Below are 27,478 nucleotides of genomic sequence, written 5' to 3'. Positions count from 1 at the left end.
ATTACATCCTCTCTTTCTGCAGCATCTCCTCTGTGTCCCTTTCTCCATGTCACTCTCACTCAGTCCTTCAGAGCACATCCAGCTCTCTGTGTTAAAGCATTCATTTACTCCATGTTCATTTTGAACACATTTCTGCCATTTCCCTTAGGGGCCCGTGGTTCCCTCTTCCTAGAGCACCCTTCTCTCTCTTCTTTGCTGATGAAATCCTAGTTGCTCCTCCACACTCAGCCCCATGCACTTCCTCTGGGAAGCATTTATTGACAAACCCCTCCAACCTCAGCTCTCAGGTTGATGAGGGGCCTCTGGTAGGAACTACCAGAGCATTCTGAAACCTCTGTCTTAGACAGAGGTTTGCTTCCCCATTCCTGTGGACATGCTTAATTTATCTTTGTAGCTCCAGCCTCTTGTGTCTATACACACTGTTGGGTGTATACCCCTGGCTCGTTTCCTGAAGGAATTCCCTCCCACCTGTATGTGACTTTCCTGTCCCCTCGCCCCTTTCAAAACTTGTACCTTCAATTTTTGCTTCCAATTGCATCTTCTTTTCAGACTCCCAATTATGCTCATGTCTACCCTACCATCACCGCCACCACCCACACACTCAGCCCCACACATGCATGCCCCCCCCCGCCCCCCACAGTGTGAGTACATCCTGAGCTTTGCTTACCTCTAGGTGCTGCTCCATCTCTTTCCTTTGATTTACTTCTCCAAGAACAAGCTACTCTACTGTCCTTACCACACACAGAGCCACTGTTCCATTGCCACTGCATTCATGGTTATCACACCACCTAAACCTGGTGTGTACCAAAGACGGGGTGGGGGGTGCCCTGTGGAATTGTGGAGAGAACATGGGCTTTGGAACGAAACATTCTAGACATTCCAGCTCTATGCCCTTGGCTAAATTATTTCTCACTGAGCTGTAGTTTGCTAACTTTGAAAATAGAAATCTTCATATGTATCTTAGAGGTGACCATGATAACTAAAATAAATAAGGCTTGTTCAGTCATTTAGCAGAATGCTTGGCACAGAATAGGTGCTCAATACATTTTGTTGTTTACCTATCTTACCCCTGAGGTACCTGGCCTCTCTGCAGCTTTTGTCAACACTGCTTACCTTCTCCTTCTCATTGAAACTGTATCAACTCTTACTCAGGATTCTGGGGTCTCTTAGTGCTTGCCTTATTTCTCTGGTACATCATATTCAGTCTCCATTCTGAGCTTTTCTTTCCCTGTCTGCCTCTAAATATAGATATTCTCTGGTGCTCTGTCTTCACTTCTGCTCTTCTTTCTCTCTCTGTTTTTTCCCATAAATGCCATGCTTCTGTTATAGTGGTTATCACTTTGCATTTTAACTTTTTTGTTTGCCTGTTTTTCTATCCCTTAGGTCATGTCATATCTTTTCATCTTGCTATCCCCAGTCTTGCCCAAAGGCTAGCACATAGTAGATGCTCAGTAAACGAAGGGAGAATCACACATTTCATAGTTAGTCTGTATGTCTTTCTGGAAAGCCCCATATTGTTCATTCAGTGTCCCAAACTCAGCATGTCCAAAATGAATCATGTTGATTCCTTCTAAAGCCGGCTTTTCTTTTTTTGGACGGGAGGGGTAGAGAGAAGGGTTACTCTTCTTGGTTAATATTCTTCACATCAATCCAAGTCATAATGGTAGAAACCTTGTTCACACTTCAGTTCTTTTCCCTTATCAGCATCCCCAGGTAACACCCAAATTGTGTGTCTCCCATAAATTCCCAATGCCACTGCCACAACTCAAGTCCATGTCATCTCTCACCAAGAGTCTTGCTCCAACCTGACTTGTCTCCATGCCTTCTGTCTCCTTTCTAACCCTTTCTGCAGTGGCTGCTAGAACTGTCTTTCAACAACACTAATTAGAACATATGATTCACCAGCTTGATGCCTTCCATTACAACAAACACGCCACCACTCCCTGTGCCTACCTTTGCCTCCTCCTAGGGAGGCCACAGCTAGCCTTCCAGCCTCAGTTAGCTGCCCTTCCGCATCAGCCCTCACAGCTGCATCAGACCACTTGCTCTTTCCCATTGTGCCATTTGCTCCCTTTCTCTGTGTTTTTCCTACAGTGGTTACGGCCCTGTTTCTCCCAACAGACCCAGCTCTTCGCTGTGTTCTCCGTGATGTCTCTTATGTTTCCTCAGGCAGAATTAGCTCTGCACTGGTGCTGTCATCCTTGTGACTCACATGTATTATAGCTCATTGCTTAAATGGTTTCCTATTACATTTTTATGTTCCTTGAGGACAAGTGCATCACAAACATCTTTGTATTTCTTAGTGCCATGGATACAGTAGGTGTATCATTGGAGATGTCGTGCTAGAAAGAGAGTAGAAAGCCTACTTTTGGGTTAATTTGTGAATAAGACAAAATGGGCTCTTTTGTTAGTTTTCTAACATTTTAAAGAGGGGGACTGAGAAAACCTTTGGGCAGCGAAAACCTCAAAAGCTCAGTGGGGCAGCTAGGGAGTCATCCTTCCTGGAGGAGCAGACTGGCATGGCGGGGTCAACAGAGGGTCCCTCTCCTGCTGCTGAGAGCTCAGTACCAGTTAGTGCCTTGCTTCCTGGGTGGTACGCTGGCGGCAGGTGCCATGAGGTGTGGCAGTGTCTGGGTGGGAATCATCACAGGCTAAAGTACCGACGTTGCTCCTTTTTCCCTAGTTTTGCATTAAAGTTATGGAGGGAGGTAAGGCTTGAATTGGCTACATTAATATGATCGTTGAGATGGTTGATGGTAGATTGAAATGGTGAGGAATGTTTGTTGAACGAGTATAAGTAAATCAAAGGCTAATACTATAATTACCCAGGTCACAAAATATCACTCTTAAATATCCAGTTCATTAAAAAAGACCTATGAAAGGCAATAATGAGAGTTCAAGACAGAAAAACTGTAGTAATGGCCATAAAAAGATTTGTCTCTTCCCTTTTAGGTATGAGTTTGATGTCTTAGAATAACTTGAGAGATTTTGTACAAATATTGTTGGTGTTTTGTACTGTTAGGCATTACCTAGGTTATTCCTACTATCAAACATTATTTCCACATTTTATAAAGGGGCAACCTTGCCTCTCTCTTGCTTCTTCCATTGATCCTGGATCTGGTGGCTTTTGGAGAGAAGCAGACGTTCTTTGTTGTACCTGACAGGGGCACTTGGAATCTTAATATACCTTCCTTGCATGTGAATTAGAGAGTTAATTCTGACATTTAGTGTTCATCTTAAGCTTCTTTCTTTTGTTACTCTTTTAGTAACTAATGTGAAAGAAATCCCAAGTCAACCTCTCTGGGTTGATAATAATCTTTAATGCATCCATTTTGGTGGTTCCATGCATCCTCTACATTGATAGAGGTTAACATCTCTGGCCTTGACTTCTCTTAGCTCCAAAACACTTTATCACCTGTTATCAGAACTCTTCAGAGCAACTCAAAAATAATTTTCCCACATGACTATGAGAAATCATTTGGATTTTTAATAAACAGTCACATTCTAATAGAGGTCTTCATAAAACTGACTAAATATATTTAGAAATCATTAGCTTAAATTACCAGTGCAAAAATCTCCTTTGGGAGTCCCACAGATTTCGTTATAAGATTTTTGGCAGATGGATTAGTATAACAACACAACAGAGTTTCTGCATCTCCACACAAACGGTGTAAATGGGAATGCCTGGGAAACAGGCGACTGGATAAAAAGCTCAATGTCCCTCAGGTGGGTTCATTAAAGAGTGAAAACAATCACAACACATTCCGGAGCAATTTAAATGCCAGGTGTGCAGCCGTCGGCAGGTGCCAGGGAAACTGACAAGGGTCCCTTCCCAGAACATACGGGCTGAAAGGCGATGCACGGTGGTGACAAGGAAGTCTTAGATAATGACAGGTCCTGGCAGCTGTACCGGGGACCCTGCTGGAGGGAAGTGCAGCGTCTGTGTCTTCGGCACCAGGTGCTACCAACAGGGAGGGCTTCCCAGGGGCTCCAGCACCGGCAATTACAGCCGCCTAATGCAGAGCGCTTTGGGGCAAAAATCAGGGGAAAGCGGGTTCCCAGCTCTGACTTAATGAATCAGCAGCAAGCCTGTGTAAACAAACACATATCTGCCTAGCTCATGCCTAATTCATGAAGGACACACCATGTGCAGTAAACATGGTAAGTAGGTAGTTGCTGCCCTTAAAAACCATGTCATTTTGATTTTTTCGGCAGTTTGTTCTTGCTGTTTTTAAGCATGGAAAATGGGGAAGTAATCTCTAAACAAATGTGCGGGATTAACAATGGGAAGTAGCTTGGGAAAAGGGTAGTGCATTTTCCTGGAGGGAATGTGACCTCTTGTCAAAACACCCAAATCATGCCAGGCATTTCAAGGACAGATGCCATTAAATTCATTACTAATTGAAGGCGGACCCATCCATGGAGCTGACGGGTAACGAGGTGAGCATTCTTCAGAGCTGACCACATTCCCACAAACCTGGTAAGGATTCGGAAGGATTTTTTTTTAATAAGCTTACCAGACCTAAAATTATTGAGTTCCTTTAAGCCTATGTGCTTTCATTTATGGTTAACCCTGAAACCTAGTCATCCTCTCCCCTGCATACTTTTTAAAAAAATTTTTTTATTGTTATGTTAATCACCATACATTACATCATTAGTTTTAGATGTGGTGTTCCATGATTCATTGTTTGTGCATAACACCCAGTGCTCCATCCCCTGCATACTTTTTTTTTATAAAGATTTTATTTATTTATCTGACAGAGAGATAGAGAGCACAGATAGAGTGGCAGGCAGAGGGAGAGGGAGAAGCAGGCTCTCCGCCGAGCAGTGAGCCTGACGTGGGGCTCGATCCCAGGGCCCTGGGATCATGACCCGAGCTGAAGGCAGACGCGTAACCAACTGAGCAACTCAGGCGCCCCTCCCCTGCATACTTTTAAAAGCTGGGATTTCCATGGTTACTTGTCCGAAGGAATAGTTTCCATCCCAAGAACCAAAAGTGACTATCCTATATGGGGTGGGTCTAAGTTCCTGATGGAAGGAACAGACCACCACCGCATGGCCTTTATTTTTTCTTTTTCCAAAGCCAGGTGACTCAAAATGCAAATGCAAATATGTGCAATTTGAGGTGGTGAATAACTTTTAAGGAGTATGGTCACGGCGAAAATAAGGCACCGTGCCAGCAGTTTCCAGTTCTCTCTCTCCTTATCGTCCACAGGCAGTCAGCAGGTATTTGTGAAATGAACGCAGGATTCAGAATCCACCAAACATACATTTCGGGGAAAGAAACCCACGTACACGAAAACAGAGATCTTCTTTAGCCTAGCTCTTCCATGTTAACCTAGCATAGGCTAATTGCTCTCTGACACTGAGTTGGAGGAAATCTCCTTCATTCATTTCATTGGGCAGTTACTGAGTGCCAGAAGGCAGAGACCAAAAATTCTGGTGGTGTGGAACACTTATTTTTCAGGAGTCATTACTGCTTTCACAGCAAAAGAATGGGATGAAAAAGATAACTATAGACATCACTGTAGGTCTTAGGTTTGTTGGTGGAAAGGTAAGGGTGACACTAATACCTATATTTACAAAGTCCTCAGAATGGGCTGGGAATTTCTGTAACCACCTGACGCATAGAAATTCACTTAATGTTTACAAGAACCCTATGAAGCAGGTGCCATGACATCCCCACTGCCCAGGTGAGAGGTGGGTGGCAGAGGGGTTGGGTGGCCCCTTCTAGGCCAGGTATCCAGTGAGCACCTGCCACCCCAGTCTCTAAGCCAGCTCCCCTGCTCTGTGTTCCAGCAGAGGGAACTGAAAGTCAAGAATCAGTTTTTGTACTTTCGGGACATAAAATATTGCTTTGTAAGTTTTTATACTTCACGTATTGGTCTCCTGGTATCTATCCCATTGTCTTATCACATTATATCCTTTATCGTACAGAAAGTTTTCCATATTAATATAAGGTCAGATGTCCCCGTTCTTTCCTTAGAACGTTGAACCTTTGGTATCTTTGAAACATTCGTTAAAAAAAAAAGGTCATAAATATTTTCCTTTATATTTTCTTCTAAAAGTTTTATTTTATTTTTATTTTTTTAAAAGATTTTATTTATTTTTTGACAGAGAGAGAGACAGCGAGAGAGGGAACACAAGCTTGGGGAGTGGGGGAGAGGGAGAAGCAGGCTTCCTGTGGAGCAGGGAGCCCGATGCAGGGCTCGATCATGACCCGAGCCAAAGGCAGATGTTAACGACTGAGCCACCCAGGTGCCCCTCTTCTAAAAGTTTTAAAGCTTAATTTATAGTTAACTTAAGTTTTAAAGCTTAATTTAAAGCTTTATTTGGTATTCATTTTTGGATGTTTTATGATTTTTTCTTTTTTGTCCACATGAATAACCAAATGTCCCAACTCAACTGATTGCGAAGCTCATGCTTTCTCCACATATGGCCATAATCAACATCTGGGCTATTTTGACCTGTTGGTCTGTTTCTCTCTTCCCAATCTGTGGGACTTATAATTTTCTATTTTCCTATGTCCTTGTCTGGTTTTGATGTCAAGGTTATACTAGTCTCCTAAAATAAAGTGGGGGAGCAGTCTTGCTTTATCTCTTCTCTTCAAATAATTTTTATAAGATCCAGATTCTCCATTCCTTGAAATATTTAGTAGAACACACCTGTAAATACATTTGGGACTGGTGCTTTTCCATGGGTCAGTTTTTAACCATAATTCACTTTTAAATTAATGTCTGTTCAGAATTTCTGTTTATTTTTGAGTAAGTGTTGGAAAATCATATTTGTTAAGAAACTTACCTAACTTATGTCAATTTCAAATTTATTGTTAGTTACTATATTATCTATTAGGATAAAAGAATCTTTATCCTATTCCAAATATCAAGAGCTTTTGGCTTTCTATTTTTTACTTCAGATTGCCAGATGTCTGTCTAGTTCATGAATCTTTTCACAAAGCCTTTTTGATTCTGTTGATTTTTTATTATTGTTTCTTTGCTTTTTACTTAATAATTATCTGCTCTTCTATTTATTATGTCCTCTTTTCTTTAGTTGTACTCTGTTCTTCACATATCTTCTTGAATTAGATGCTTAGTCTCTCTCCTTTTCTAACAACATTTAAAACATATACATCCTTTTAGGTACTATTTTATTTGCACCCTATAAGTTTACTCTCTGATACTTCTTTATTCATGGTTCGAACTATGTTCTGATTTATATCAGGGCATTTTACTTTGACCCATGCGTTGGTGGAAGTGCTTTCTCACCCAGATCCTCAGTGAAGACTGATCTACCTCCTTTTTACTTCCCGGTTCTGGTGCCTGGCTGGCTTTCCTCCTTCTGCCTCCCTCCACCTTCCCCTGGACAGTCCTTTCTCTGAGTGTCTACCTTTTGTGGCAGCCTCAGTTCAAATTCCTAGTCCTGCACAGGCCTAAGACATTATCTCCTGTTCTCAGTGGGCTGTAAAACCCAAGATCCATGATTGTGAAGGTTGAGGCCCGCCCCCCACTCCCTCCAAGACTGACCCTCCCCACCCAGCCTCCAGAGAATAGTGGCTGTGTCCACTCTCTGTCTGGTCCTCATTCTTCTGGTTTCTAGTAGTTTCCTTTTTTGAGAGCTAAGCTAAACATTTTTAACATATATATTTACATTTACACGTGATTTATACATATATTACATACAAACATATGAAAACACATATTTATATTTTATCTAGAATTTCTAGATGTTCGTAGGACGAGGGTTTTCAGATTATTTAGTTTGCTATTTTTGCTAGCATTCTAAGTATCTCCCACTTCTAAATGTCTCTCTTCTTGAGTTGCATCTCCTGATACTTCTGAAAATCCTTTTTTGGAAAGAGCTTTATTGAAGTATAATTGATATACAATTACAACATACAATGCTTCATGGGTATAACTTGGTGAGTTTTGACATATGTGTACATCCTGATGGCATCACTATAATCAAGGTAACAGACATATCCAATGCCTCCCCAAGTTTCCTGTGTCCCTTTGTTGTTTCATTTTTGTAAGAACACTCAATATGAAATGTACCCTCCTAACAAAGTAGGTGCACAAAACCATACTGTTAACTATATAAGCACTATTTTCCCCAGCAGATCTCCAGAACTTACTCATCTAGTGTAACTGAAACTTTGTACCCACTGAACATCAACTCCACATTTCTCCCTCCTCCCAGCCCTTGGCAACCACCACGGTATCCTCTGCTTCTATGAATGTGACTATTTTGGATAATTCATGTAAGTAGAATCATGTATTTTGTGACTGGCTTATTTCACTTAACATGATGTCCTCCAGGTTCATCCCCATTGTTGTAAATGGCAGGATTTCCTCATTTTTTAAGGCTGACTGAGAATCTTAAGGAACAACCCCTGGATGGCGTCTGCCCCCATGTTTCACTTCTAGGCTTAATCTCCAGGCTTCCCTTGCTGCTGAGGGTCAATCTCAGAAGGTCAACCTTCTCTAAGAAGTAAAGGGTTCTTGAGTGGAACAGAGCTATGGACGCTACTATAAAACAAAGCAACTGCACCCTGTGTATTTTCTCATTTTTAAATTTCACTTTGGAAATAATCCCACCACTACCGAGGTCATAACTATGGAAGCATTTCCTGGTTAAACAAAAATAGCTCTCATTACCAGTTCCTCCAGACAAAGTAGTACAAGACTTTGGGCGCAGATGATGATCTCTGTTTTACAGGTTAAGAAACAGAGGACCAGGAAAGGAAAAAGTAAGCAAGAGGAGATGCGGGAATGCCCTGCTAATGATTGCACCCAGTGCTGTACACTGTTTTTAGAGTCAATTTTCCCGAGTTAGAATGCAGTCGTGTCTAATGCAGCACCCATTGAGTTTTGACACCCAACAACAAGTGTTCGTGCTTAGAGGTGTTTTTGTGTGCTCAATATAGCCAGATAACAACTGCTTTTAAATCTTGAGTGCCTTTCCTGTCTGTTGCTATCGCAACAAATGAAAGCAATTCAGTCTATGTTTACTGATAATTTATAAGCAAGTGCAGCAAGCGATAGGAGGCAGTGCAGTAGTTCATGATTTCTGGAGTACACATGATACTTCAAAAGCCTATTCTTGCCTTACTTCATGTTACCAGCTGAGCAAGGAACACGTGGCGGTGTATGTGGAGAGCCGACTTACCCTTCCCACTTCCACGAGGTTGGTGACCATTATGATGCTTGCGGTGTTTTCGTGCCACACCATCCTCCAGAAGTCATAGATGGTCTCTTGCATTGGTCCTGCAGCAAAATGGAACATAGGCCTTTTTTTTTATAAGTTTGCAACTGGAAAATTTCCGGGGCTTGCAAGTAAACTGACTAATATCCACAGGCAGTCCCCTCACTCTTATAGATGGACTTGGCTCTCCTTTCTAGTGTTGATGCAAATGGGGACTCTTTCTCAAACAGCACCTATAGAAATACTGAATTTTTCATTCATGGTTGAATTTTCTCATGTCATCAAACGTATTTGCATTTGAGCTCTTTCTACCCCTCTTAAACTACTGCTGTGAAAGAAAGTTATTTCTCCATCATTTAGCTATTTATCTCCATAATACTCAAGAGTGAAATTTTTAAAAAGTGGGTAACATTACTCTTCCTGCTAACAACTGGCAGATATCCCAGGGAAATGGCAGAAAGAATGAAATGAGCCTCTATAGGAAAAATGGCCTTTTCTTGTTTCTATCTTTTTCTTATTCTGTGCTGTCAGAGTAATCCTTTTTTTTTCCACCTGACTTCCAAAAGTGAGAGAGAAGTTAGACTTTTAAGCAGTTGTACTTCCTGTCACTGAACATGATCAGCATCTTGGGCTCAGCTCTTGGCATCTGAGTATTCAAAAACTCTTTCTTATGGACTGGGAAGAAAAAGGGGAGACAGGCATTATAAAATGTCATTTCTATAGGCACTAGCAGGTACAGGAAGTTGGAATATAAAATTTCTTTGAATCCAGATTTGTAAAAACCCTAATCTCTACCTTATGCTCATGCATATTTGAGGGTGTAAGCATCACAGTATAAATCTTTATAAGACAAGCAGAAATGCAAGGAAATGAGAGGAGTATAACTTCAAAGGCATGAGAGTCCCATGATATGTGTGGAATCATACAAATGTTCAGGCACATGCTGGGACCAGGACCCAATCGTACCATAGGATCTTGACATTGCAGATTACTGTATTTGAAGCTCAAATATTTGGATTTGAGATTTGCCTCTGTCTTTTAACTGGCTGTGTGATTTTGGACAAGTTAGCCACCGTGAGCTTCAGTGTCATCATCGTTCTTTATCTACATACTGATTTCAATACACCTCTCAGGGTTATTTTGAGGGTCCATGGAGTTAACGCATACTCAGGCATTTTATAAATAGCAGAGCATTAGAACAAAGGCAAGGTGTGTTTAAAGATATTTATGAATGGTCCTTCCTTGGCTAAGGTTTGGACACTGAGCAATGGTGGCACACCTGGGGGCCCCCTTCAATCACCTTCCATTCATCTTGACCAATTATCAGCTGGTTCTTGTGTAATTTTTCTTCTCCTGCTTTGCCATCAAAACCTCCTTCCCATCTGTCCACAACACAAGCTTCTGTCATTCCTCCTCGCTGCTCTGACTACACACTCACCTTTCCCGTGAAAACTGACTCCACCTCCTGATGTCTCTGAGGCTCATCCCTTTATAGGACCATGCACGCCACCTCTCACAAAGCTGTGCCTGCCATTTCAGCCCATGTCCCTTGGCATGTGTGTGCCATTCTCTTGATGTATGGGCTGAAGATTTCAATGACTTCAATCTAAGGTTACAGAGGGGACAAGTAAACATTGGATCTTCTCTATTACTACCTTTCTAGCTCATGGAAAGGAACATTCACAGCTTGTCACTTATTCACAAGAAAAAAAAAATACCCCGAGTCTATCTTTGTGTAAACAGATAGTCTTCCCAGCATACCCTCCAAACAAAGGGGTAGCCCAGATACTTTCTGCTTCCTTCACTAGATACACAGGCCTGTGCCACCTACTCTGAAAGTTCCAGAAACAGTTCTGATGACAATGGTTATAGTGGATGAATCAGATACTCCAGCATCATGGAAGGCGTGTGCCTACAGAAGAAAAACTCTCTCTCTCTTCAGTGCCCGAGATGAGTCACCCCAGAGATATTCCAGGCTCAGGGCAAGTTCCCAAGTGCAGCTCACTTACCCTTTCTTAGCTTTAGATTCCCTTGTGATTACTTCATTCCAGTTCCCCCTGGAGGGAAACATGGCTGTTATGGTTTACAATTTCCTTAGTGTGTTTACCTGGGACATGGCAGGAGCTCAATGAATAAATGAATCAGTCTGTATACATATGTATAAACTGTATTATTTATTATTAAAATGTATCTAAATATTAAATAATATTAATATATCATATATGCACGAATCCCCTCCTCGACTGATGTTTTGGAGATTATCTGTAGAAGCTGGAAAGCACATCGGTTTTACTCCTTTCCAATTCATTGAAAGTGGGGGGGCATCTTTTTCAAGGGTCTCTTCAGAATGAGAGTGATAATCATGCAGGCCTCAGAATGCTGTGATGGAACTGCTACCAACCACTAAGCAAATCACTCCTCTGTTTCCCAGACTCAACGCTTTGTATCTCAACTCAGCCCATTTCCCTAGGTAACCAGAATACAGTCCTGGCCTCCAGTAACTGTTCTCTACTGAGGACCATGGTTCTCAACTCTGGCTGCATATGTGTGCAGCTTTTAAAAAGTTCTTAGATCCCCTAGTTCCACCCACATCATTGCAAATGGCAAGATGACATTCTTTTTGATGGCTGAGTAATATTCCTTTGTGTATATATATATATATATATATATACCACATCTTCTTTATCCATTCGTCTGTTAATGGACATCTGGGCTCTTTCCATATTCTGGCTATTGTTGATAGTGCTGCTATAAACATTGGGGTGCAGGTGCCCCTTTGAATCACTATGTTTGTATCCTTTGGGTAAATATCTAATAGTGCAATTGCTGGGTCATAGGGCAGCTCTATTTTTAACTTTGAGGAACCTCCATACTCTTTTCCAGAGTGGCTGCACCAGCTTGCATATGCTAAGCGAAATAAGTCAGTCAGAGAAAGACAAATACTGTATGATTTCACTTGTATGTGGAATTTAAGAAACAAAACAGAGGGTCATAGGGGAAGGGAGGGAAAGATAAAATAAGATGAAATCATAGAGGGAGACAAACCATAAGAGACTCTTAACTCTAGGAAACAAAAAGGTTGCTGGAGAGGAGGAGGGTGGGGAGATGGGAAACTGGGTGATGGGCATTAAGGAGGGCACGTGATGTAATGAGCACTGTGTATTATACGAGATTGATGAATCACTGAACTCTACACATCTGAAACTAATGATACACTAATGTTAATTAACGGACTTTAAATAAATAAAATTAAAAAAAATTCTGAGATCCTAACCCAAAAGACTGATTTAATTGGCCTGGGGTGAGGTTAGGTCTGGGTGTGTTTTCATTTCTCTCCTGGTGGAGAACTGCAGATCCACAGCATCAGGAACATTTGGTGCCATTTTCCAACCTATCAGGTGGTCTCATATGGAGATGTAATGTAATGATTGCTTTGAATCTACTGATGAGTCTAACTTTGTATACCAGCGATTTGAATCAAGGAATCCCATTTCTCTCTGATTTAGAAGGAACTTCACACATAGAATGTCATCTGGGAACATGGCTATACCACCTCACCAAGGGGCTGAGGCAGTTAAGGTGATAAGGTTGTTGTTGTTGTTGTTTTTAATGTTTACATAACTACATATGGGTTATCTTTAAAACAAAGGGCATTTATAAGCTTTAGTGGCTCACTTGGTTGATATAAATGGTAGTCTTGATGATTTTCTTACCTGCTGATGTAAAAAAAGATTGGAATAGACTAAAAAAATAACCCGATTAGAATAGAAAAGTTAGACCAAAAAAAAAAAAAAAAGATTGGGATAGAAAAATGAATTAGGTCATTGTTCTATTCAATACTAAAATCAGGACAGGTATCCAGAAGAACTAAGACAGCTTGGGTTAAGATCTGAAAATGAACTTGAATACAAAGATTATTCTAAGCAGATCCCAGAAAGAAAAAAAACAAACAAACCATGCAATGTGAAGGTCCCGAGTCCCCAACACCCCTGATGCGGTTTTGCTTTGGTCTTCCTCATCTCTTCTCCCCTCCCGCCATGGGGTAAGTGCACCGTCAGTATTTGAGAGCAGCCCTTGGTGACACACCACGTAACCATCTCCCTGACCTGGTCACGGTGGGAGTTCACCAATAAAACTGATCGGGGGCGGGCACTAGAGAGTCTTCTTGGCTAATGATTCAAGATATTTTCATGAATGCTCATTCAAATCTTGTTTCTTGTTTTTGTTCTTTTTGGAGGGGGGAAAAAGGAAAAAGGAAGGCACCCCAATTCAAGGTTTTTAAGGCAACATTGGTCAATCCTGTTTTTCTTTTCTCTTTGAAATTAGTCAAATTATACTGAATAATATATTTCAAATTATTTCCTGAGACACGGATACATTCTGACTCAGAGATCTATGTCTTCTAACAAAATCAAAAAGCATGCCAGAGGCCGGGGCGGGGTAGGCTTTGCTGATCCCAAGGGCCACTCCCTTTGATTTTGGCAGCTCCTGGTGGGGGTCTGAGAGACCCTGGCCACCAGAAGCCTACAAATGCATGCCCGGGACACAAGGCAGTTACCCTGGCACCCACGCCCTCACAGGGCTAAGATTTGGGGGGAACATCAGTGGAGGATCAGTATTCCTCTGCCTCTGATGTCTGTCTCCCAAAAGCTGGTGTGGCAAACGCCCTTACCATGAGGACAGTAGTAGGTCACTGGGGATCGCTCCCAGGCTGGACAAACGACTCCCAAGACAAGGAATCTACAACAACAGACAATGGACTCTGAAAAACCTCCCTCGCTCCAGGGACCAACAGTGGTGACCCACAGCTGTGGTGACCCACAGCTGCGGTGACCCACAGCCCCGCTGTCTGATTTCTGCAGGCTGTGGCTGTGCCTTACAGATGTTTGTACAATAGGCAAGAAGGTGATTCTCAGCAGTCGTCCCCTCGTGGGACTAAAGCATCTGAAAGGTAAGGTCTTGAAATTTCAATATCAGGCCAATAATACATTCCATTTCCCTCACAATAGTTGGCTTACACGGACCTCTGCTGAGAAGAAAATGTACGTGGGGGCCATTCTGACCACCACCAAGCCTGGAAGGAACAGCAACAACAAAAAGGTCAGGGAGGACTAGAGCGCAATTAAAAAAAATGAAAGGCAATGAAAAGCATAAGTGAAAGCCGCTCAAGGATGGGCTCCATTGTGTTCAGATGAGTTCTCTAGTTCGTGGGAAGTGAGAGATATTAAAAATCATCATTTCAAATCTTGATAGAAGACTTGTATCTCTTCTTTTCACATTCTAATTTCTCTACATTGTGTTTTCTGTGTTACCTAGCACCGCCCAAGAGGTCAAGGTCCTTAAGCTCATGATGGCATATTAAGAGTTTTTTGAAGGGAAGAAAGGTAGTACACATTCAAATTGCGATCCATCGTAAATAGAATAATACCTAACTTCTTTGGGGCACTTGCTATTGCCCAGGTCTCATGTGAAGTATTTTATGTCTTATCTCATTCAGTTAAAAAATTGCAATCCTATGTAATTGGTGCTATGGTTCTCCCCCATTTTACTGAGAGGAGGGGAGGCTGAGGAAGTCAGGCACATTGTTGAAAGGCACACGACTAGTGGGTTGTCGAGCTGACCTTTGAGGTCTATCCCACCGTGTGACACTGCCTCCGTGCCAATGTCAAAAGCACCTCAGAAGGGTTCTAGCTGACAGGTGTGTGTGTGTGTGTGTGCAGTCATCACAATCTTGGCAAGAAGATAATAGAAGAAAACCCATGTCAACCACCTGAAACTACCTCTTCAAACGTGTTTTTTCTTTTTTCTACCAGGTTGATTCCTGCCTTTAAACCTCCCATGGGTCCCGATGCCACAGAATCAAATCCAACTTCTTGAGCATGGCCAGTCCCAGTCTCTTTCTCCACCACCCCAACCTCTCCTACGTCCTGAGCTGCCCCCACTCAGGAGCATTTCCACAGCAGACGCCCTCCTCCAATTGCTATCATCCTTCTCCTACAAAGGTGTCAGTTCAAGCCTGCAAGTCCTGTTGTCTCAGCTTGGCCCACTGAAGGTCACCCTGTCAGGCGGGTGTTCTGAGACTGAGCCATGGCTCCCTGTTTCTTCAAACATTTACAGTCAGTTGTGATGCCAATGTTTTTAATGCACGTCTTCCTTGGTGGTCTGTGAATGTGGACCTGCCCATTTAGGTTACAGTTTCTCTGTGCCCAGTGGTCTTATACCTAGCTTGCTTCCCTCATTCATACCCCCTTGCTGGCCCCTGGTGGGAATTTGAGTGTGCAGCCTGTATCTATAGGTGAGCATTCAGCCTGCTCTGTGCCAGGCACTCCTCAAGGTATAGAAGGGATGCCAAGGTGAGTGATAGAAACATAGCCCCTACTTTCAAGAAGCTTGTACTTGTATAAGGTAGAGATAAGTCAAGAACATATCATCCTTTCATTTAAAGGAAGTAAGTATCCTAAGATACTTGAACTTCAAACTCAGCTATGCGCACCTCTGGAGACACACCGAGATTTTCCATGGGGCACATGACTAGTTTTAAAAGGATTCATTTCTAGATATATAACTCTACGTGGATGCTACCAAAACTGATCTCCCTGAGAAGGAGCCCCTATGCACAGTGGTCTTTCTCGCACTTAACAAAACCCTCACCCATTTCAAATACTACGATGGGGCACTGCTCACGTATACAACCTACAGGTCTGAAACAAAGCAATCGACTGAAATATTGGCTCTGAAAATATACTGGGCTTCTTGCCTTCCTTGTCTGAAACGTATTTCTATTATGGGTAAAATCTGATGTTAGAAATGGGGATATTTTTTTAAATAATAGGAACATTTTATTTCTTACATAATGCCATTCAAACCTGTGCTTGATCATATTAGAGACTGGGGTATTTTGGTTCATGTTGGGATGCTCTGAATTCAGAACACTTGAAGCAGTAGAGGCTAGTAATGTTTATTTATTTATTTTTTCTTAGAGGGGGAGGAAGGGCAGAGAGAGAGGGAGAGAGAGAATCTTAAGCAGGCTCCATGCTGAGCACAGAGCCTGACTCAGGGCTCCATCTCACAACCCTGAGATCATGACCTGAGCCGAAACCAAGAATCGGACACTTTACCGACTGAACCACCCAGGTGCCCCTGGTAATGCCTATTCTTTTAAATCCAAGTGGAATGTTTTGCTGGACCACCAAATTTTTCTGGATGAAACCCGTGGCTGAAAGTTTCATGTGTTTTCTTTCAGGTTAGACATGCTTCAATCCGTAGTTAAAATATATTTATCACATATCATAAAATATTTATTCTAATTATATCAATCCTCATTTTATCTTAGAAAATATTTTAATATTGTCTATCTCCTTTTCACAAGTGGGCTCAGTGGACTGGAAAGCTGAGTCTAGCTACCAAAAGGCCAAGTCCAGAGGGAGCCGCTGAGCTCTCCTGCAGGATGTAGACGGATGTGTGTCTATGGTGGAGGGACCTATTTCATTTATTGAACAAAAACTCCCAAGAAACAGGAATATGTTGAATATATGAAGAGTAAAAAAGAGTAAATAGATGATGCTCTATATTGATTAATGAGAGGAACAATTTTTGACTATTTTACTCTAGATATATTAAAAAATGTTAAAATGTTCCAAGGATGGCTCCCTGGGCATGCAGGTGGCTGGCAGAGACCAGAAGTGGAAATGTCCAGGCAGTGTGGAAATGTCTGGAGTCCTAAAGATAGTGGCAGCATGGCTCCAGGTGGTGATTCCTCTTGAGCAGCACACGGAGTATGGGGGTGCGAAGGTCAGAGCAGCGGTGGGCAGAGTGACAGCCCTCTGGGTGGCCTCACACAGCTGGCACACTCAAGGTTACCTAGCGCAGAGGCTCACATTTGAATCAGACTGGGGAGACTGAGGCTGCCCTTGGAGGGAGTTTTGGATGAAACTGAGCAGGATTCTTGCTGTCCCTAGTGCGAAGGAGCCAAGCGAGGGCCCTGGGCTGGAAAGGGGACCCGGGAAGGGAGATGACAAGGATGGTGAACAATGAACTGAGGCACGATGATGAGCTCCTCGGGCTAGGTGTGCTTTCTGTATTTACCATCGCGACTGTGTAAATTTCCACTTTAAGATGAGAGATAGGTTTAGGAGAATAAATGCCCTTGAAGCTGGGATTGCAACCCAGGACAATCCAGCTGTACTTTTTAGATTTCAGAATGGCCTTGGCAGACTGGGCAGGGGTGGGGCTTGTTCGTGAACGTCAGTCCTCCAGCTGTGACGTGACTGGTCCTGGGTGCGGGAGGGGTGGCTGTGCGTGGTGTGGGGTACACACTGAACGGTGGAAGTACAGACGGAAGGGGCGGGGACCCTACGGGCAAAGTAGCTGCAGAAAACCTAGGAGTCCTTGCTCTGGGCACTGGCCTGGCTTGGGCTTGGTCAAGTCCTACAGCAACCAGTTCACTCCATTAGGACTGAAGACGAGTGAAGGTAGAAGTTGGATGTGGAAAAAGATCAGCCTAGGATTTATGCATTTATTTTAAAGCTCTTGCTCGTAAATAAAAGGGTCCTAAATTTTTGATCCATTATTGTTATTGTTACTGCTGGCAATAATCTAGAATAAGTATTATGAAGTCAGTTATTCAACATTCAGAGCATTAGATATCCCTTCAGTGGTTTCTGAATAAGTTTTTATTACAAAACTTATATGATTTCTCAATATGATTGTTCCATAGCACAATTATAATTTTACATTTAGTAGCTTTTCATTTGTGCAGTAGTGAAATGTAAAAGGTAAAATATGCCACCATGTTTTATGGACTGTATCTGCCTCATGTGTGTCACAAAAGTGATAATGGTGACCCAGAAAATAGTCGGCTTCTGCATTAAAAATCCTTAACAACACTTATTTGATAGGTGCGTTTGCTCTTCCCTGAGGCTACTTATGTTAAAATCATGGAATTTTTATGAATAATTTTTGGTTTCAGCTGTGGAATGTGGAAACCAAAGTTGAGATGGCTAGGTGCATGACATGTGATTTGCTCATTTTCCTGAATTGCTAAGAATATCCTTACCCCCCACCCCCGAAATTACCATTTAAAAGAAACAATACAAATCAACTAAGGAATCAGAAGCAAACACTGAGGATTGTTCTATGATGGGGAAAACTTGGGAATACTTTATTTAACTTAAATTCAAAAATATAACTAGTAGCATGTTAAAATAGGATTTCTAAGGATAGCTCTACGTCCAGAATTACAGGGTTCAGAATGTTCAGCAGTCTACTGGAATTTTCATTTAGTGACAGTAAAAGAGAAAATAGGCACTGGAGCTATAATAAAATACACCTTTTTAGAAGCAGAGTCAAAAGCGATGACTAAAATAATGACATTAAATAGTGTTTTCAGCTAATAATTTCAGTGGTTCGCACACAAAGATAAACCCCTTCTTACCTGGGAGTCAACTTTCCCGCTGCAAGTCTTTTCCCTTTGCCTGGCCCACTCAGGTGAGCAGCTACTTGCCAATTACCCCTTTTATTCTAAATTGGCTCACAGGTGTGTGTTCTTATAACCGAAAACCAGGCATGTACTTCCTGCCATATCCATTAGTAACATTTCCCCTCAAACACATAATCCACATATTGATGTTTACAGTTCACTCATACCATTCCCTAAAATTGTCCTTTGAGACTGAAATAAGAAAGTGTGCCAACACTGTGCAAATATTCGTGGCTCTCCCTAGATGATTAGTTTCATGGAATGTTGGTTTCCAGGTGCATTACTAGAACATATGCAATCCTGATTGGACACCAAAAGGTCATATCATATTTAATTAAGAGAAAATTGGTACAAAACAAACACTAATGGATGGACAGGCTGCACGCAGATTCTAAAATAGCCCAGGGAAGCCTCTGTCTATCGCATGAGTCATAACCCTTTAAACATTATCTCTGTTTTGGTTAATAATGTGTCTTTCATCTTATTCATTTATTCAATTAAAATAGTTATAAAATATTTAAAAACAAAAATGATAAAGAATAACAGTACTCTTTGCTATGTCTTAATAAAGATATATTTAATCACTACCCATTTTCCGCCTAAGAAATATAAGGCACTTGGTATTTTAAAATTCTAATCTCTCCTTTCCCATTTTTCATATTCATATTGTCTAGTATCTTAGTTCCAATGTGAGTTCATCCTACTTGATTAGTCATTATTATAATTCCTTTCTTTTCTATTGTAAATTTTTATATACCTTCATTGTTTTTATTGTGGTTTTCCCTAATTTATCTTTGCTAGGATAAACTTCCTGCATTTCCACACCACTCTTAACTATGTCTCAAGTCACAGCAAAAATAAAGAAGCACATTTTTAAAAAAAGTAAAGTGGAAACAAAATGAATCAAGTATTCTGAGTATTTTTTCCTTTCCCCTACCAGGAATTTTAAGACTGTTAAACAAGAAAATAAATGAAAACAGTAGCTTTGAGACCTAAGTTTGTCATAATATTTTTAGAAGTTTTTTTTCCTTAAACAAAAGCTCCATGTGTTTTAAAATTAACTAGCATTTAAAAATAAAAATCTGTAAGATCACCCTTGGAAATCTTCAAATAAATTTATCTGTCAAATAAATAAACAAAATCTTTAAAAAAAATAAAGTTTTTGAAAATGATATAAATGTTTTAACTGTTTTTTTTTAAAGATTTTTTATTTATTTATTTGAGGGAGAGAATGAGACAGAGAGAGCATGAGAGGGGGGAGGGTCAGAGGGAGAAGCAGACTCCCTGCTGAACAGGGAGCCCGATGCGGGACTCGATCCTGGGACTCCAGGATCATGACCTGAGCTGAAGGCAGTCGCTTAACCAACTGAGCCACCCAGGCGCCCCTTAAATGTTTTAACTGTTAAGAAAACTTAGAAAAAACTCTTTCTATGTGTCATACAAAAGTAGAATAAGGTAGTCTGATTGTGTTGCCAGGAAATTTGTTTTGGAAACTTGTTAATAAATTATTGGTCAAAATTTTAATATCCTATTTGCTTTCCCCTGTGTGAGTAGTGAGGCTTTGGGGGTGGGTCAGGGTAGGAGTCACCTTCACTCAAAGCCATGGGCATGATTACTCACAAGTAAAGTGTCTATGTTTTCTTGCCTGCATGTAAATATTTCACTGGCTATCTCCATATTTTTTAAAGAACACAACCATGATACTGTTATATAATTTTAAAAAGAACAATAATTCTTTAAATTCATTGTGCACTGATTAACTATTTCCGCGGTCCTTTTCCTCAGCTGACACACAGTGCTTGGGGGACACCTGCATTTCCTGGGACTCTGCTGGGTGAAATGGATCTCAGAAGTGGTCTGCAGGAATTCCTTTTGGCTCAGCTCTACACTGCCTATTATCTCTTTGGTGCAGATTATAACTGACCACTTTTAGGCATCTGGTCAACCACTAGCCAAGCAGAAGATGGTGCCTGCCTAACTAGCCCCACCCAACACAGACAGGTTGAAGAAGAAGCTCAAGAGCACACACCTTTCCCTTTATTCCCCCCACTGCTCCTCTGTCATTATTATTCTCTTTTCCACAAGATCATTTCTCAGCCCCATTTGTTATCCAGTGGTTTCTTAGCCTTCCAAAGCTCCTCTCTAAAATATTCTTGTGTATTCTTATCTCAGAAATTGGTTTGGACAAAGCCTGTTGTGCAAAAACTTGTCTGGCCTTTGGAATTAGTGGTTTTCAGTTCCATGTGATCTGACTCTATGTGTGCTTCAGGGAAGCCTTCAGAACACCAAGACTGGTGTCCTTTGCTGCTATCAGAGCTGCTCAATTTCTGCAAGACTTCAAAAGCAGAAGGAAAATACGTTTCTCCAAGCTTATGATATAGCTTATTGTCTTTCCAACCCATGTCTGTCCTTTGTTTCAAAATGATGATAATCTTTGCACTTTGAGAAGGATGCAAGATATTGGTGAAAAAATAAGTGGTTCCCTTTGATACATCCTTCTGGAAGGAAGCATGAACAGGTGTAGAATTATTAATTTTTATGAAAACTGTATGGGTATACACTATACCTGCATTAAAGCCTGAACTGCCTATGTGTTACTGAAAGTGTGTCTTTTGGAATCCACATGATGATAATAAGAATCACAGCTCATATTTATTGAGCAGCTGCTTGCAGAGCTGGTATCTGAGCCTAGACAGTCTAACTCTGGAATCCACTCTCATTAGCCTCTCTTCTCTATTGCCACTTGGAGGGAAAAGTCTTATCCTAGCAACTGACATAAAAAAGAATTTTGTATATGGAAAGAATTTGGGGACCCCCGTTTCAAAGATTTGATCATGGCAATGTTGCATAAGCATAGCAGTATGTGTGAATAAAACCAGCAATGGGGTGATCCTTAGCATGACCTGCGCTTGGAACTGAAATGTTTCAAAGCATTTCTCAAAATCCCATCTACCTAAATGAACCTTATTTGGATTTTGCTCTTTGTGGACTATATTCAGCCCTCCTCTAGAATCAGGCCTCCCTGGCAGTTACATAAACATTTTCAGCGTGCAGTGGTACCACTGTGAATGGGAAGGCAAAGGCTGCTATTATTCCTGATGTGGAAAGCTGAATGATAAAGGCAGACAAATCAGATTTGAGTGACAGGGGTAAAGATTAGGCCTCCAAAGAGAAACTCTTACAGAGAAAAGAAAGAAAGGGTTGGTAGGCAGCGTGTGGCAATAATCTGCTCTCCCCTGCAGAGACAGAGGCCCCGCTCCCGGAGGGACCTTTGGTTCTTGATCCCTGGGAAGGGTTGTATGGCAATATTGCCTAAAGAGCTGGGAAGAGACACACGAGAAAGTGTTTGTAGCCTCAGAAGGGAGGCACATGACAGATGTTCACACCATAAAAGCCTCTTGCTGGCTGAGTCACAGAGCATTCATCAGGCCTGTCTCTAAAGAGAACCCTCATAAACTCATCTTGAGTACTTGTTCATGCTGTAAAGAGGGGACCAGAGAGAAGGCAATCAAGGAGAAAAAAAGAAGAAAGGCAGCCTTCAGAATGGAGGGGTTTGGTGACCCAAAGGATCTGGCTGCCTTCTGTCAGGAGAAATAAAGCAAAGGGAAAAACCTATATTCACATGCTTCAGGGGCCACTGCCAGAGAAATAAAAGCTTTCATTAGTCTCTGTATTCTTTAATTAAGCCTTTCTCAGTATGCAAGTGGGATCTGCTTTTACTTAAGAAAAAAGAGAATAAATCTAATGAATAAAAGAGAGATAAGTTGATTCCCTAGACATCGCACAGTGTAGGCAATCTCAAATTTTCAATGGCAGCGTGGGGCATTGCATCAGAAAATTTCCAGAAGCATCCTTTTGAGTAAGAAGGCAAGGCACAAAAGTAACTTGCAATGGCCAGAAACTTCCTAAATTGTCTGCTGCAAACTTGTTCAAAACTGTGTCGGTGTGTGATCAAGGAACCTTGATCAGGAAAATGGCTCCAGTTCTGCACTGGGTCTCACTTTTCCACCTGCTATGGAGTACGGGCGAGGGAGACAAATAGCCTAAAGTAGTTCCCAGATCTGGTCTTACCGCAAAACCAGAACTTAGTACTGGCTGTTTATATATACACCAGCACTATGTAGTTCCTGAGGTCAGTGCTGAATTTTCAACCCTGTCTGAGACAGACAGACGGTACGTTCACAGAAATATTTGTTCAGTTTTGGATGAACTGGGTCTGAGAGCAATTTGCTTTGAAAGGGCCCATGATGCCGGAGGTCCCAGAAGCCAGCACTGGGGCCTGTGGCTCTGGGTACTCAGCTCCAGCTCTATCTTTTCAAAGGGCTGAACCTGGAAGAAAGACATGACCTCATATTTTTCCTTGATTGGACAAAAGGCCCCTCAGGAGACTGGAAACATTCGGTTTCTCCAAAGTTGAACACTGCATGCAATCTCTGCAAATATTCATGAATGTTAATCCAAACAGTTTACAAATACTTTTGTATGCATGACTCACTTGAACTTATATGGATGAAAGTCACTTAAAGCGATTTGTGCTTTAAGTTCCAACTGTTTCAATGACAAAACAGGGGAGCTGGACTTCAAGACTTTTAAAGTTTCTACCAGCTTGAAAAGATTCCAGAATTTTCTACTTCAAATGAGGAACACTGGTAAATTATTCTAATAGACTCAAAAAGCATCTGGAACAATTTAAAACTGGATGCCTGCTTGACAGCAGCATTGTTTGTCTTCCAATTATTCTGTGTTGATTTAGGTTCCATTACTCAAGGGACATGTTTCCACCATGGCATCTATAACAATATACGTGGATGCCACCTACTGCAATCTATTTTTGGTTTTATCTTTTAATTTGCAACCTGTCTTTAAATGTTCTCACTAGTAATGAGTAGGTGTATTAAGAGCATAGGGTGAGAAATGTTTGTGATCTGACCTTTTGGCTAATTGGCCAGTCTGCTGAAATTAATCTGGTGAAGAAAAATTATGGCTTCAAAGGCAGTTTGTGGAGAAGCTGTTAATTGCAATTGTTCATTCTTCTTTGGAAAACTGTGCAGGGAGAGTAACATGCAGTGGGTCCTCCATGGAGAGCTTGGCCATGGGCATATGGAATGCATACCTCATGAAGGGTCACTGTTTGCCTGGGTATAAATGACATCTCCTCAAAGCCTCCCTATTTAAGTCTGAAAACTAGAGACCACTTTACCCGGAGACTCTTTTAAATCAACCTCAAAGATGATACAATAAGCAACTCCAAACACAGTCTACAACTGATTGGCAATATGGCGGCCACTTAGCTGGGAAGAACGATGACAGCTACTGTACTTGTACACACTGGTAGTTGAAGGAATAAAAACAAAAGTTGTTTACTAAAGGTTTAGCTCTTCATTAAAACTTTTTTTTCTCTCAATTCTACCGAGAAATAATTTCAAGGGTTCATCTCCATCTGGAGGCCAGTATGCAGGAGACAAAAGCTTCTTCAGAGTGTGTAGAACTTGCATCGACACTGACAAGTCTCTGCTCCAAGTGTGACTTGCTGAGGAGGGTTAAGTGTACCTATTCTAAGCACCATTATTCACTGCTTCAGAGGCCAGAGGTAGAATGTGGAGCTAGGAAAATATAAACCACATTTATCTTTCTGAAAAATCCTTAAGAAAAATAATCATACTGCATGGAGTATGTGGAAGACATGGAGAAGAAAACCAGATCGACAGCAAACAGAAGGAAGTCACTATAGCAAAGTTTCAACCATAGTGCAGTAGTTGACGACTGGGAGGTGTTTCTGCTAGAAACCTTCACTCCCCACATTTTTGTTATTTTCATGTTAAAAGTGTGCTCCTAGCTCAAGGTCTCTGGAGGACGTTTATTTTCAGGCTTCTCTTTTTCTCTTTTCAAATTATCAATAAATAATAATTATGGACAAATAAAACTGATTATATCCAGTGTATATGGGAGGGGGATATGCACAGGTAGGATCAGGGCAGAGATAAGCTAAGTTGTTTAACAGGATGGATTATCTCCAAAAGCAGTGCCTTGACTGGCTGGCACTTTGGAAGAAAAAGTGTTAATAAGAATCGGGAGTTGATCAGCTGGTACTCCGAAAAGACATGGTCACAGAAATTGGAGATCACTGATCCCCAAATCTACCCAGGTGAGTAGAAGCTTTGCTTGGTTGGAATGTTCTACTGTCTAACTGGTGTCTGGCACACAGTAACTCCCAATTCATTCATTTATTTATTCCTTCCCTCACTCACTCATTCTTGGTTTCTCACTGGGCATCTGCTTCGTGTCAGTGCTCCACCAGGCAGTGGTTATGTACCTTTTGAATTAATAAATGAACTCTGTGGATGTTCCTCTGATGCCAGGACATGACACAAACTTCTGCCCAGGCATCTTCCTCTTTAGCTGGCCTGCAATGCAGAATGTGCTTGCCAGGAGGAGGGCGGTTCTGCCTGACGGACAGTGATATTTCTCATGGTAAATGGCTATCTGGTAACTGGTTTTCTTATCAGTCCCAGTGTGATGGGCATCCAGAAATATGACACTGAGCATCCAGAGTCTCTGTGAACAAAAGATGTTCTATCTTCAGATTGTTAAAATCCACACATTTTAATCTTCTTGAGGATAGGTGCCTTGACACTCATTTTATCATTTATTTTTGGGGAGATTGTGCTAATTTGACAGGCCTGGCTACCCCACTGGAATTCTGACCTCAGCCTTGATCTTGCTGCCACATAGAGTCTCTTTCTGTGACCATCAGTGTTCGCTCCCTGGACTAGTGGGTCTCAAACAGGTGCCCAGAGACCCGCTGGGGAAGAGGGAGACTCTGGAATCTTAGTGTCATATTTCAGGACATCTGAGACCATTTTAATTAAGAGGTATTTTCAGATATGACTGTATCATAGAAAATTTGCTTTTTTTGGGTAAAGGAAGATCATAACTTAGAAGGAAGGGATTAGATTTTGAGGGGCAAGCTTCAGTCCAGGAGAAAGAGCATAAACTCTGAGCCTCTTATCCAGGGTGAGAATCACATGGTATCAGGCAGCATTTGACATGGAAAGGAGGAAAAGCATCCAGAACCTTTTGGGCACACTGCCAGCCCTCAACTACATGTTAGTTCTGTTTTCCACCCCTGCTGCTCCCCGGAGCCTTCTTTCCTATATTTATGAAATGAGACGAGTAATACCCAAATTCGTCAGAGGATAGAAAATTAGTTATACCAGAAAGTCTAGCACTTAATAGGCACTTAATATTTACCGAATCAATGGACAAATAAAAATGCTAAGTTTCAAAAAGAAGTGTATTATATCAAGCAAAACTATGAATATAGGAAGAAAATATATTTATCATTTTTTATTACATGAGAAGGAACACACTTAAAAATCAACCATTTTGACACTATATTTAATATTAGAAGACATATTTTAGTTGTATGCAACTTAGATTATTTCTTTTAAATTTTATTTTATTTTATTATGTTATTCACCATAAAACACATCATTAGTTTTTGATGTAGTCTTCCATGATTCATTGTTTGCGTATAACAACCACTGCTCCATGTAGTACATGCCCTCCTTAATACCCATCACCGGGCTAACCCATACTCCCACCCCCCTCCCCTCTAAAACCCTCAGTTTGCTTCTCGGAGTCCATAGTCTCTCATGGTTCGTCTCCCCTTCTGATTTCCCCCCCTTCATTTTTCCCTTCCTTCTCCTAATATCCTTTCATGCTATTCCTTATGTTCCACAAATAAGTGAAACCATATGATAATTGACTTTCTCTGCTTGGCTTATTTCATTTAGCATAATCTCCTCCAGTCCCATCCATGTTGATGTAAAAGTTGGGTATTCATCCTTTCTGATGGCTGAGTAATAGTCCATTGTATATATGGACCACATCTTCTTTATCCATTCATCTGTTGAAGGGCATCTTTGCTCTTTCCACAGTTTGGCTATTGTGGACATTGCTGCTATGAACATTGGGGTGCATATGGCCCTTCTTTTCACTACGTCTGTGTCTTGGGGGTAAATACCCAGTAGGCAATTGCTGGGTCATAGGGTAGCTCTATTTTTAATTTTCAGAGGCACCTCCACACTGTTTTCCATAGTGGCTGTACCAACTTGCATTCCCACCAATAGTGTAAGAGGATTCCCCTTTCTCCACAACCTCTCCAACATTTGTTGTTTTTTGCCTTGTCAATTTTTGCTTTTCTAACTGGTGTAAGGTGGTATCTCAATGTGGTTTTGATTTGAATTTCCCTGATGGCTAATGATGATGAACATTTTTTCATGTCTGTTAGCCATTTGTATGTCTTCTTTGGAGAAGTGTCAGTTCATATCTTCTGCCCATTTTTTGACTTGATCATTTGTTTTTTGGGTGTTGAGTTTGAGAAGTTCTTTATAGATCTTGGAAATCAGAGCTTTGTCTGTAGTGTCATTTGCAAATATCTTCTCCCATCATTCTGTGGGTTGCTTCTTTGTTTTGTTGACTGTTTCCTTAGCTGTGCAGAAGCTTTTTATCTTGATGAAGTCCCAAAAGTTCATTTTTGCTTTTGCTTCACTAGCCTTTGGAGATATATCTTGAAAGAAGTTGCTGTGGCTGATGTCGAAGAGGTTACTGCCTATGTTCTCCTCTAGGATTTTGATGGATTCCTGTCTCACATTTAGGTCTTTCAACCATTTTGTTTATCCTTGTGAGTGGTGTTAGAGAATGGTTGAGTTTCATTCTTCTGCATGTGGCTGTCCAATTTTCCCAGCACCATTTATTGAAGAGACTGTCTTTTTCCCATTGTATATTTTTTCCCGC

General features: G+C 41.3%; 1 protein-coding gene across 1 annotated transcript in view; it reads right to left on the bottom strand.

The window, feature by feature from the left end:
• The window catches only part of PTPRM (protein tyrosine phosphatase receptor type M), a 712,816-nt gene that overhangs the window by 28,263 nt on the left and 657,075 nt on the right, over positions 1 to 27,478 (bottom strand). The window contains exon 23 of the mRNA XM_081802550.1: positions 9,166 to 9,263. Coding sequence (XP_081658676.1) covers positions 9,166 to 9,263 — 98 coding nt within the window. The remainder of the gene's footprint in view (positions 1 to 9,165; positions 9,264 to 27,478) is intronic.

Source organism: Leptonychotes weddellii, chromosome 13 (assembly GCF_054177405.1).
Source record: "Leptonychotes weddellii isolate Sample4059 chromosome 13, ASM5417740v2, whole genome shotgun sequence".
In the NCBI taxonomy this organism is placed as follows: domain Eukaryota; kingdom Metazoa; phylum Chordata; class Mammalia; order Carnivora; family Phocidae; genus Leptonychotes; species Leptonychotes weddellii.
This window is presented reverse-complemented; position numbering and strand designations above follow the sequence as displayed.